The sequence below is a fragment of the Pundamilia nyererei genome, unplaced genomic scaffold (genome assembly GCF_000239375.1).
Source record: "Pundamilia nyererei isolate P.nyererei 1_Seehausen unplaced genomic scaffold, PunNye1.0 scaffold00030, whole genome shotgun sequence".
Lineage (NCBI taxonomy): Eukaryota > Metazoa > Chordata > Actinopteri > Cichliformes > Cichlidae > Pundamilia > Pundamilia nyererei.
Window position 1 is genome coordinate 2,572,224 of NW_005187431.1, and position 13,561 is coordinate 2,585,784.

Consider the following 13,561-nt stretch of genomic DNA (forward strand, 5'->3'; position numbering starts at 1 on the left):
CGTACATAAGATTTTCTGGAGGAGGACACACATTTGTTTAGAACTCTTAAAGTTGTCGAATAAGCAAGCTCCTTTAAGCAATTACTTTGGTTTTCCTCCACCTCCAAAGAAATATCAGAAGGAGTTCGAACCGCAAAAGAAGCGCGTATTCTCGGAAAAGTGGTTGCAGGAGGTGAGCTGGCTTCAAACAAATGAAGAACGCACAGAGATGTGGTGCAGAATATGCCGTGAAAATCCCACTCTCGTGGATAAAAACAGTCCCTTTAATATGTACGCAAACGCTCGTGGCAACTTCTTATCTGGTGCACGTCTTTTATTTTGACAGCGAATGTGCACCTGCGGACCACTTATGTGCACCCCTGACTATAGTCATTGTTCCTTATACCTAAGTCTCAGACATATACAAGTCATATTGGACTTCAGGTGGTTTACTTACTTGCTTACTTTGACATTTACCTGACAGATTGTCACTAGCTCGACTGTATAAGTTGTCAAGGCAAAGAACACACACACCCACACAAGATTGATTTATTAGTGATGGGCAAAAATGCTACTTTAATAAGTAAAACGTAGGATCAGCTTTATTAGTCTTATGGAACATTCAATTCATATGAATCATACCTCTTTTTTACTCTCATTATTTTTATTTCTTGTATGTAAAAATTTCTTGGAGTTTGTTGCTCTGCTGGATTATGACGTTTGGTTACAACCGCAGTCAGCACCACAGGGAGTTCACAGGAGAAGAGCAGATACATCACTATAATTTATTGTTCTTTATTCGCTTTTGCTCATTTTGCACATCAACGGGGACTTGCGTATTTTTCCATGTAGCTAGACGGAGCTGTCCGTCTTTTTTATTGGACAGTTATAAAACCGTGAATATGTGCTCAGACAGCATGAACATTTTAAATTGGTGTCTATCTTTGTGCTGTTACAGTCAGACACGCACACACATTCTTGTACCTCAGAAACCCGATGTCAGTACTTGTCAGTGACTTGTCTTCCCCCTCCTCGGTGGGCTTCTGCCCATTGTCTTCACAGTCTACCAGCATGGCACTTAGTGTGCATCAACTATGTAATTGTGAGCAACTGCCAGTCCAAAACTATCTACATGATTACACATCATCTTCCATTTATCGGTGGGAATATTAAGTCTGATTCAAATCCCAGTGTGCCAATCAGTTTCAAATTGCCCACTGCTGTGAAACTATGCCTCATCTCCATGTTTACATGAGTGCATGTGTGTGAGAAGTTGAGTTATGTGACTTACCAGATATGACTCATCTGGTTTGGTTTGAGACTGAATCCCTTGTTCATTCCCTCCTTTCCTCCTCCTCTGCCCCGACCTCTGTCTCCTTCTTTCCTCTCTGACAGGGCATCTCTGTGGAGCTCCTGTGTGGTTCTCCCGCTGCTAGCGTTAACCTGGATGTCAGCGGTCCTGGCCATAACTGACCGGCGCTCCACACTCTTCCAGGTGATGTGTCTCACAACACCAATGCATGCAAGACACTCATCTGTAGCTTTGAGACACCATGGATAAGCTGCTTTTAAATGGTGGGAGCCCTCTGACAGTTTAAGAAACACCTGCTGTGTCACAGATATAGATGAAGTATTTGCACATTCACTGCTGTTTGTTCTTGAATAGTCAAACGATAAAGATGCAGTGTTGGAAATAGTTATCTGATCCCCTGCTGAATTTGTGAGTTTGCTCACTTATGAAGAAATAAGCAGTCTCTATTTTTATATCAGTAGAGCGATAGAATATCAACCAACAATCCAGAAAAAAACATATCAGATAAAGTTATAAATTTATTTTCATGTGACTTGGTGAAATAAGCGTTTGATCCCCTAAACTTAGAATTATGGCTTTCACAGATAGGCTGTGTGCAGATCATATATAATCAATCAGTCAATCAATTATAGATAGTCCTGATCTCCACTTGTTATGTGCATAAAGCACATCGGTCCACTTAATCAGTTTTTTCCATCCCAACCTCTCCACAACCAAAGAGCTATAAAAGGACGTCAGGTCCTTTTATAGCTGAAATGGGCTAAAAGACCAATGGCAAAAAACTTGGTGAGAATGTGGCAACTGCTGGTGGAAATATTCAGAAATGGAAGAAATATAAAATAATCATCATTTGTCCTCGGTCTGGAGCTCCCTACAAGATCATGGCTCATAGTGTGAGGATGATCATGAGATAGGTGGTGGATCAGCCTAAACCTACACGGGAGGAGCTTGTTAATGATCTGAAGGAAGTTTTACCGCAGTCACCAAGAACACTACGGATAACACATTCCCCAATAATGGACTGAAAGGTTGCAGGATTACAAGTCCCCCTGCTCATGAAGGCGCATCTTAAGTTTGAAAGAAAAAAGTTGAGCATGACCCAAAGAACACCATCCCCACAATCAAGCACAGAGGTGGAAACATTAAACTTTGGGACTGTATTTCTGCTAAGGGTACAGGAAAACCTCACTGCACTGAGAAACCAGTGGACAGGGCCTCACTCCCTAAGCCAGAACACTGAAGGTGAATCGCGGATCCTCCCTTAGTTATGCTGCAGTAGGTGTAGGCTGCTGGGGGATTCCCATGATGGACTGAGAATTCCTTCTTCAGTCACCTTTCCTACTCATTATGTGTTAATAGACCTCTCTGCAGTGAATCATACGTGTTATTAATCTCTGGCATTCTTCCAAAGCATGTATTTTATCCTGCCTTCCTTCTCACACCCCAACCAGTCACGGCAGATTGCCGCCCCTCCCTGAGCCTGGTTCTGCTGGAGGTTTCTTCCTGTTAAAAGGGAGTTTTTCCTTCCCATTGTTGCCAACATGCTTGCTCATAAGGGGGTCATTTGATTGTTGGGTTTTTCTCTATATATATTATTGTTAGGTCTACCTTACAATATAAAGCGCCTTGAGGTGACTGTTGTTGTTGTGATTTGGTGCTGTATAAATAAAATTGAATTGAATTGGATGGGACTTCCAGCATGACAATGACCCAAAACATGTCTCCACAGCAACAAAATAGTGGCTAAAGAAAAAACAAGGTAAGGTCATGGAGCCCAGATCTCAGTCCTATCTGTGGAGGAAGCTGATTCTTCCTCCAAACAACCCAAAGCCAAATTTAAAGGGTTTAGAGTTTCTGTAAAGAGGAATGGACCAAAATCTTCCTGAGATGTGCGCAAACCTGGTGACTAACTACAAATAAATGTCTCTGGTCAAATACATATTTCACTCAAAGAGATGCAAATGAGTTTCATGTGTTTTTTTCTGGATTTTTAAGCAATATTCTGTCTCTCACTGTTAAAATGAAACAACCATAAAAAATAGAGACTTTTTGTTTTTCCCAGTCTACATGTTCGAGTCTCATATCTTGACAAATTAGCAAATTTGGGGACAAATAATATCATGTATAAATAAAGAACCGGCCAGTGGAAAAATAGGTCAATATGAAAATAATCTTATTTTACTTTAAAACAAGCAATTCCCACTGTCAAGATCACAAGTAAGCAACACAAACAGTGAGTGAGAGTATTGACTGTGATGATTTATTATGAATAATCATGACTACTGACTCATTTTGTTATTATATGAGGGTTTCTCTCATGATTCATTACAACACAAAATAACAATAGAGTGGGTGCCACAGCACCATGTGGTACACTACAGAGAATTGAAGTGCGGATATTGTAATATTTTAAATTTTGCACTCTCAGCTAATTTTACTTTTGAAGGCAACAAGTACGATACAGTTAGTTAATATGTGCTTGCATTTATTTCATTCAATGGTTTGTTGAAGTTTAAGCATTTGCACAGTAATATAAAACAACTTAAAATTAAGGGGGATGCCATGGTTTAAAATGTTTTAGAACCACTGCAGTATTAAACAAATGTGCACTAACTAACAGGAGCATCTCATTTATCTCCTCTAGGTTCTCTTTGCCGTCTTCGACTCTGTTCAAGGCTTTGTTATCATCACCGTCCACTGCGCCATGCGCCGAGAGGTGAGTCCAGTCCAGTCTCTTCCTCCCCCTCCTCCTGTTGAGCATTTGTTGTGTGGATGCCACGCATTTTTTGAATTTATTCTAACTCTGCAGCACACAGTGAACTCGGAGATAGTCGCTGGCTTTGCTGGGATGCCGGGATTCATTTTCTTAAATGTCACGTTAGCTTCTGGGGTCAGTATGAAGTCACGTCAGAACACAAGCGGATCAGACGCGAGAAGGATTAGCACGGTATTCATGTCCTGTGCTGCGGCACTACTTCTTCATAATGCAGTAGGATAGTGCGGCATTGTCCATCTGATCCAAGTCTGCTTTAAGGAGCTTACTATGATGCTGTATGAAATAAGACGATAAGTCCCTAACTAATAGCCCCAAGTGCCTGTTTGCCACAGGCTTTACTGTGTCCCCGGGGATCCCGGATTTTAAACTCATTATGGACATACATGTATTCTTGCCCTTGAGACAGACAATGGCACACATGCCAGTGTGTGTGCACTTATTCAATATGGCATCGCTCACAACTGCTCTGGCTACAATTAATGGATTTTACAATGTCATCAGTTTTCCATAACTGTAAATATGTCATCTGTTTCCGATGCATGTACGCGGCGCGCAACGCAACCTCTGTCAAAGAGATCATTATGATATTGAACGAACTGCATACTGTAAGTGAATTTTTAAATGCTCTGAATGCTTAGCTGCATTAAATCAATATCACAAAAGCGGCAGGGATCAGGGTACCGTAAATCCAGGAATTATTTATTGTAAATGTATGAAAATCCTCTTGCAAGAGTGAGCGTAAATCCTTCGTAGCTGCAGAACAACAGACAGAGGGGAGTGCCGCAACGGAGGAAGTAATAGAGGGAGGGTGGGGGGGATCAGGATGTATTACAGTGCAACAAAAACAGAGAGAAGGTAGCATAAAGTGTGATATTATGTAAACGGCAGAAAGGGGAGCGTCTTGTGATGGAGGAACTAAGTTAAAGTTAGGTGGTGAGGAAGGGAACGCACGCAGAGATCTGTGAGAGGAAACTGTGATTTAGAAGCGAAGCAGGGGATGATAGTAGGGGAGGAGGAAATAGAGAGGAATGTGGAAAGAGAGAGAGAGAGGTAGGTATCCATAGTGGGGCATTTCTCTTTGAAGTAGAAATGAGGTGCATTGGGTGCCAGTGCACGCACTCACATACACACAAACACTCGCGCACTAACACAGAACAGGCAACAAAGGCCACTGAGGATGAGTATGGATATAAAAGGAAATAATAAACAAAATGAAACAATGGAGGGGATAAACCAGTCCACGCAGACGTGGACGCAGTCCACTCGCGTACATAGACGAGGAGACCGCCCGATGTGCTGCTACTTCCTCAGCAACTAACCAGGATACCTGTAATACAGATCGCGATAGGGGGGGGGATTTGTTCTTTGTTACAAGGAGCAGCCCTTTGACAGCGCGCTGGTGTGTGTTTACTTAGATACAGTATGTGGGAGGATAAGGAAAAAACAGCATAGCACAGGAAAGGCCTCGGGTTTAGAACATCTACAGTACATACCGTGCTGTTAATTTTAATTAGTGCTGTGAACAGTAATCACTAGGCTCAAATTTTTCACTTTCAAAGTATTCTATGAGCTTTCTATACCGCTCCTATAACTGTTATATAATCTGCAAGCCGAGTTTCCTCATGAACAATGGGACTTTTTGCATAAGTTGGTATTCACCGTACGCTTGCCATTGCGGCGATATAGATGAAGCATGTACGTTGTTTAAGGAGCATGGTCCCCACGCTCCAATGTTTGCCAAACTAACTTAAGGAAAAGTTCCTCCACTAACTTCTTTCCTTTGCATCATCTTTTCCTCTCCCTCATCGTCCTCCCCGCCCCTCCTTCCCTCTCTCTGTTTCCACCCTACCCTCTCCCGCATCCCCCTTCCAACCCCCAGGTGCAGGACGCAGTGCGCTGTCGAATGGGGGGATGTAAAGACGACAGCGAAAACTCACCAGACTCCTGCAAGAATGGACAGGTGCAGATCATGGTGAATAGCACTCCATTTCATCCCACATTGCAGTCCATTTGCCTCAGACTAACATTAACCAGACTGAAGCTTTTCCCCGCGAGCTCCAATTCCAGCAGAGCGAAGCATGATGCCATTATAGACGTGATCAAACTCGCACCTGGCTTTCTCGTTTTCTCCTTAACCATCTTTACCTTAACAGGGGTTCATGCATTAAGCAGTGTCTTTTTTTTTTATATGTGACATCATCCCAGAAAAATGAAATTTCACTTGAAGCTTGTCTAGTTTCCAGCCTGAAACTAATGTCTGCTGTTTCACCTACAGTCCCCTGCTATTATATCATTTCATTGTCATTTGCTGTTAAAACATATTCTCACTCCCGTCTTTTGACATACGAGCACTGAAAGACACCCGACAAACTGAGTTGGACTAACCTGCGCATTGAAATAAAGCTGTTGTGAAATCGTCCGGTCCTCACCAGGCATCAGTGTGTGACAACTCGGGAGTGGGAGCTTGTTGGTCTATACATCACAGCCTCTGATCATATTTTATCACAACAGACATTTCAGCACTTTTATGTTCTTCTAACTGAAAGTCCTTCATCTTTTTTCTTTTTTCTAAAAGACCGCAGAGCTATAAGCTGTAAGGTTATTGTGTGCGTTCCAGATGTTATTAATAGTGTGATAAATCATAGAGACTTGACCTGCCCCAGCAATGACAGTATAGTAACACCACAACCATGAGAGAATGAGCAGCCCTCATCTCTATTCCCTTTATTTCTCCCTCAGACCTGTTTGCGGTAACGATTATGGGTTTCTGAATGCTCCTCTGAGGTTTTCAAGATTAAACTTTGGAGCCATCGCTCTGCTCAATGAAGCCATCGCGCCACACTCTCACTCTCTGTTTTCCTTTACAGTCTAACTGGAATGTTTAATTTTGGGTAAACTGTATTATCATGGTGTGTGTTGGCTCATCAGTGTGCCAGCGACAGTGCATTAGACAGACAGGTGCTCTTGTTTTTTCTGAACTTTTCTTGTCTAAATACGTGCGACTTTGAGGATGTCTTTTCAGACTGCACATATGCACGGAGAGCGGCTGTGTGAGAGACGCAGCACCCTTGAGAACATTAATTGTGATGGATAATTTGACGAGGTTGCCACCAGTTATAGCTGCATCATAATTACAGTGAACACCATTCTCTCAGGTGCTCTTGGTATATTCACAAATCTCATTAGCATGTTAAACCCTTGACATTTAGAGTCGGCGTAAAGATGTAGAACTGCAGCTACACCCTCTTGTTAAAACGGAATCAAAGCTGTCTCTGGAAATTTATTTGATTAGCTAAATTCTGATTAAAAATCAGCACTGTTCTTTGCAAAGCTGGTTAGATGTCCTCTTTTAACATTTCAACTTTATGTTTTTCATTAATTCTTTTTTTATATATATCATCAGAAATGTGCAAATGTGAGCGCCTGTGGAAAGCAGAGCGGGTCTTTGCGTTACGGCACATCACTGTGCTTATCAGGTTGCCACGCACAGCCACTCCCACCAGCGTGCCACCAGACATCCCAGCAAGGCTGTTACCACAGTCTGACCCATGGCAACCACAGCCACGCATTGAGCCATGTTAATGAGCATACCCCCATCCTCAACAACAACCATAACCACGCCCATAATCACATCAGCAGCCAACCAGTATGTAACCAAAAAAAACCCCATTGTTGGTAGAAATAGTCAAATCCGTAAGTAGAAAAGGTGCAATATGTAAAGCAACATTTATTAATAAATGCTACAGGATTACTTGAGCGTTTTGACAGGTTCTTCCTGAGAGATGGATGAGAAAATGTTAACCACTCAACACTCACTGCTTTGGAGCTTTCTGGAGCTACTGTAAGCAGTCTCTTAACTTAATGGAAAGATGGGAAACAGAGTGAAAACCCTACCATTACTGTGCTCTGAAATAGCAAAATAAGCCCAACCCAAGAAAAATACACTTTAGGATTTGTGTGTGTGTATATATATATATATATATATATATATACATACACACACACACACACACTGTTGGACAGTAAAGAGCCATATTGTACATTCAGAGATACAGTGGTTTGGTACAGTTGCCACTGGGTGTTTTTGTACTTTAGGGAAATCACCCCTGGTGACATTTTTGAAATGTTACAGAAGTAGATATTTCTAGATTTAGACATTTCTGTACCTATGCTTGGAAATGTACTCAGATTTGTATACCCATATGGAAAAGATATATATAAATCTTATTAAGTTTGTATCTGTCTTGTGTGAAACTTGTATGAAAAGCATATAAGAGTGAAAACAGATATACGATCCCTTGAAAAATTATATATGAAACTTGTATGTTTTGGATACTTACTAAAACAATACATGAAAGTAATGAGAAAGTGGCCACTTTCATGAGTAAATCATGTAAGCCTTATATGATTTACTCGTGAAAGTGGCCACTTTCATGAGTAATCACATATAAGTTTTTACTATTTCTTTTCCATATGGGTATAACCTGTCTTGTCCTATTACAAGATCATATATGCATATTTTGACATTTTAAAAAGGTACATAGAGGTCCAATAATTAGCCCTTAGTTATGTTTTAATGTACATTAAACCTGTGAAGACTAGAGCCTGACAAAAATACAGCCATAGGGCCAATATCTCAGCTTTTTAAAATCAATAAGCATCAGTGTCCGTCTTAAACACCTATATCGGTTGAGCTCTAGTAAAGACCCAAATTGCCTTTTGCTGTACCCCTGTGCACTCTGATGCTATAAGCTAACTGTTAGCAAGAAGCAAAGTTGTAGTTTTACCAAAGTTTGTGTTTCTTACATATCGCACCTTTAAGTGTATGTACTGCAGTAATAGTTGTGATGTCTAAGAGACTTGACTGACTACAGGAACGTGTACGTTAACGTGTGCTCCCTCAGTATATGCTGCAGTCTGTTCCCTTATATTATTTAGTTGATGTTGATGACTCAGTGTACGTAACCTGTGAGGCAGTTGCAGAGAGAGTGCATAATGGTTAGAATAAAGATGATTTGTTTTTGTTTTTTCTCAATGTGGATGAAAGAGACAAAAAGAGAGGAGAGCTTTGGTTTTTTGTTTTTTTTTCTTAATATTCTCATTTGTCCATTTAGTAGAGAACCATTTATGGTGCTGCGGGTGATTTGCGTACTAAGAGCTTTTCTGCTCCTTTGAGACCTTTGCAAACTCTCTCATTCTCTCTTTCAGTTTTTCATTTCCGCCCTTTTCCTCTTCTCCTTGCCTCGGTGGCATGCCCAAACTGTCTGAAATCTGTAGTTTATTATCCAAACAAAGGCTTTTGTAAGTGAATCCCGCTGAGGACGGGACGAGGCTCTATAGTGAGAAATGGGAGGATCGCATCTGCATAGCAATAGGCTTCACTTTTACTAAAGTTCAGAAAAACTTGAGTGGTGGCCATTCTGGAAAGAGAGCTTCTTCATTCAACTCACCAGCCTCTGGGTTTCTTTACCCCAAGGAGCAGGGCTGCCCTGCATCGCTCGAGTGAAGTACGAGATATCAAAGCAACTAAACATCAGATTTGGTTGTGCCCGAAGTACCTTATCTACATAAAATCTGAATATTGAGTACAGGTTAAAAGCAGTGTTGTGTGTGAGTTTGTGTTTTCTTCGCTCCTGTCAATGGATTGCATTCTAACATTATACATATTTTTTCTCATCCTTGCTAGGAAGCTGCAAAGTTTTGCTTCAGCTGGAACAGCAGATAATAGTTTAGCTGCTGTGTAAATTTCTGTCCCTGTTTCCATTCAGATGATAGCGAGGTGACTGATGAGGCATACAGAAGCATTACGTACCTCACAGCCTTCTGCTCGTCTCTCTCAAAGTCTGTTTTGGATATGCTGCTGTGAACTGATAAACATCACGAAAAAAGCAGCGGTTGTGTAGGCCTTAGACAAAATGTAGCTTTTTCCTCTGTTCTTTTTTTGGTTAGAAAAGGCGTTGGGATGAGTTCAGTGCAAAGAAGGAAAAACTGAACATTTTCAGTGCATCTTTTTTGTTTTGTTTTGTTCTGTTTATGGAGAGGATTACTAATTGACTCATATAAAGTGGCAGATTGGGATCAGGTCCTTTTCTATAGAGTTAAATCAGAGCATGAGAGTCATTGGATACATCATATCCATTTGAGATCCAGTCGCTCACTCGGACTCGTGTGCTTCCTGTTGCTCTAAATGCACAAATTAATTGTGCCTCCTCTCTCCCCCACTGCCTACCCCGCCTTCTACGTCAGACGGATTTTGAGAAGGACGTTGACTTGGCTTGTCAAACAGGTGAGCTCTCCCTTCTACCTGATTTCGCTTTCCCTCCTTCTCCTTTTGTCTCCATTCTCTTCGCTGTTCCTTTGTCCCACACAGGATTAGCATTGCAAGCTGTTTCATTCTTAGCTTGCTGCCGCATGTGTTGATGAAATGACAGGAGATGATGCGCTACATCTCGGCGCAGCAAATTATTATGCCTTATCAATCACACTGATTCTGCCCAATAAGTGCTCAGCGAGCATATGTTTGGATGAGACTGTGCTTAATTGTGCATGATAATAACACTCCTCAATGTGTTCAGACCTGTTTCACTCGTTAGTCGACAATGCTCCTGTGTGGGTGTTTGGATGTGTTACAGATGTACCACAGTATAAGTGTGTGTTGTGCTTTGAAATATTAACAAAGAGTCACTCCACCCTCCCACCCCTCCACTCCCTCCCAAAACCCTTGCAGAGAGAGGACACCCATGTAAGTTTTGCACCTTACTGACCTAATAAATACTGCCTGATGTGTCCGTAAACTCTAAGAGCTCCTATAGACGAATCCAGCTGAAAGCCATATTCGTTTACTCCATCTATTGAACAGTTTTGGGGTCTGATTGTGTCTTTGCTGATGATGGCACCACCCTACATACTGTATCTATTTCTAGTGGGTGCCTTCCTATATTTTCTAGCCAAACTTTAAACCTGTACAAATAGCTCATCTTTCTTATCTTTCTGACATTCAGTACTCGCGTAGTAAGACGTTCCCCAGTTTAAAAGTAGACCATTCAATTCTGACTTGACGTATGTGTCAGCAAAGGCCTTCTGAAAGTTTCACTCTAAGCAGCTTAGAGTTTCGAGGCCAAACATGATGAGCACGGGCGAGATCTAACCAAGAAACCGATGGATGCTACACACTCAAACACAAGAGAACTGCCATTGCATTGTAAATCATATGCTGCTTTATCATTTTTATGAACTTCATGTATTGAATAATACTTGAAACTAGTGACTGAACTTCTCGGCCCTGAACTTCTGGAATGTAGCTTCCACGTCTCAAAAATCAAGTCAGCAAAGGTTGACATTAAACCTGCCTTTCTTATCGCTATTGTCCCATAGACTTCCATAAAACTAGCTCCTGGCTTTGTGACCGTTTTTATGACAACTTTATGGGCTAAATTGGTAGGTTAAGTTGTAAAATTATACATTATTATGAGTTACAAAATTAAAATCATCACCATTCAAGTGAAAAAAGAGAAGTACTGACTATATCCTCATCACCAGTCACATCTTTTTGGCCAGCGAGCATGCTGCTTTCCTCGGTTTCACGGTCAGATCAACCCCTCGGTTGTTACATCTGGTTTTCATAACAACAAGAAAGCGCTGGTTGAAAGCGCCTACTTAAAGCTTCACCAGTAGATAACGTCATTACATCGATCTCAGGCTTTACCTGGAATCTTTCTGCTAGGTTTAAACCAGTTAATCTGTTGTATATAACACGTATTCCACACACAAGACATTTGTGTTCTTTTTTTCCCCCTAAGGCTATGTAGTAATTAATTTCTGATCCTCTGGTCCTTTGAGACTAACTTCCACATTCATAGCAACTACTTTCACTGCCCCCCTGACAGTGATTAATTTAAATATCCTTGCTTTCATTGTCAGTGTAAATGTCTTCACTTCCACTCTGCATCAGCAAAAAAACAGCACCGGTACTTTAGAACACAACACACACAAAAACAACACTGGATTCGTCTATAGGTCTTTCTCTGAGCCATCCACTGTTTGTTGCAGACGTGATGGGAGCAGATTGGTCAGATTTCTCCAAAACCTGTTCCAATCCAACCTGTCAGTTTGCACCAACGGGATGATGGAACAGAGGAAATGACAGTTGTAGTAAGCCAGTGTGCTTTTGCTGCATTCACCCTCAGCAGGATCCGGCTTCAATTTTTGATCAAATGTCTAGCCTGACATTCTGTTAAATCAATACAGCTTGTATGAAAACAGTCTGAGCTCCTACTTTGGTCTAAAAATTGGGATTTGGGGCCATGTAAATATCTACTCCTCTGATGGTGACAGAATGAGCATGATATCTGGCATGAATTTCCAGATAGTTTGATATATGTGTGTGTGTGTGATTGATGATAGCTGTGACAGAAGATTGTCTTTCATAAGCATGTCCGAATTAGTTATGCAGTAACTCTTCTAGAAGTGTGGAGTGTCTGAGCTTCTCTTATGATTAATGAGCATGAAAACTAATTCACAGCCACTGCAAGCAGGTTTTGTGTTGTGCTATTAACAGTATTGTGAAACACACGCATACGTTAATGCTCAAAACACTTCCTCTAGTGCATATAGATGTACGTCAGTATGTGAAAGCAGGCAAGAGAAAAGCACTGGGTTTTACATAGCATTTTTCACCAAGGACATTACTCTGAGATTTAAGGTCACAGTGTCAGAAACAAAAAGTCAGTCACTGTATACCAAGCACAACATGAGAAAAATCTCATTTTTCTTTAGAGATGCATTGCATCTTGAGGCTGTATAGCTGCAAGTATATTTCAGTATCAGTTTAATTTAATTTATGCTGTCTGTCTCTGCGTTGCACACCTCTTGTCAATTGTGTTCTCTTTGGAATTAAATATATTTATTCTCTTCCGTTCAACATCTATTCCTCAACCCAATTGCCCCCCCCCCCCCACTTTCTCTATTCACACCCACCTGTAAACTTTTCACCTTCACTATATTTCTCCTTTCACCAACTATCCAAATTCCTTCTCGCGTATCTCTTGCCTATCTTCCATTCTCTTTGCTGTCTCTTTCCAAATCCTTATGCCTCCCTCGTCTCACTGCAGTCATTTTCAAAGAGGTGAACACCTGTAACCCAGCCACTATCACTGGGACCCTTTCCCGCATCTCCCTGGATGATGAGGACGATCCTAAGCTGGCAGCCCATCAGGAGGGCGGAGTAGGGGTCAACTTCAGCACTCTCCCAGGGAACATCCCCCCTCCTAACCTTATTGTACAGGTACACAATTAAAGTTTCTAAACTTCCAAACAGATTAGCTCATTCATTTTTCAACTTCCTGCTGGACATTATATTGACATAAAATTTTGAACACAATTTTGAAGTTGAACACGACAAAAAGAGATGGAATGTGTCTCATCGTATGAAGTTAAGCGGGATTGCTAAAGAAATAAAAAAGAATATAGTTTATCGAAAATAATTCTGCTTCCAA

The 13,561-nt window shown here is 41.2% G+C and overlaps 1 protein-coding gene across 5 annotated transcripts in view; it reads left to right on the plus strand.

Annotated features, from left to right (window-relative positions):
* Positions 1-13,561, plus strand: part of adgrb2 (adhesion G protein-coupled receptor B2) — a 249,234-nt gene that overhangs the window by 214,048 nt on the left and 21,625 nt on the right. The window contains exons 25-31 of one of the 5 annotated variants that reach the window (XM_005728839.1): positions 1,375-1,474; positions 3,936-4,007; positions 5,947-6,039; positions 7,471-7,713; positions 10,314-10,353; positions 10,795-10,809; positions 13,178-13,350. In XM_005728839.1, coding sequence (XP_005728896.1) covers positions 1,375-1,474; positions 3,936-4,007; positions 5,947-6,039; positions 7,471-7,713; positions 10,314-10,353; positions 10,795-10,809; positions 13,178-13,350 — 736 coding nt within the window. The remainder of the gene's footprint in view (positions 1-1,374; positions 1,475-3,935; positions 4,008-5,946; positions 6,040-7,470; positions 7,714-10,313; positions 10,354-10,794; positions 10,810-13,177; positions 13,351-13,561) is intronic. The other 4 variants (XM_005728840.1, XM_005728841.2, XM_005728843.1 and 1 more) reach the window with 4 other exon arrangements.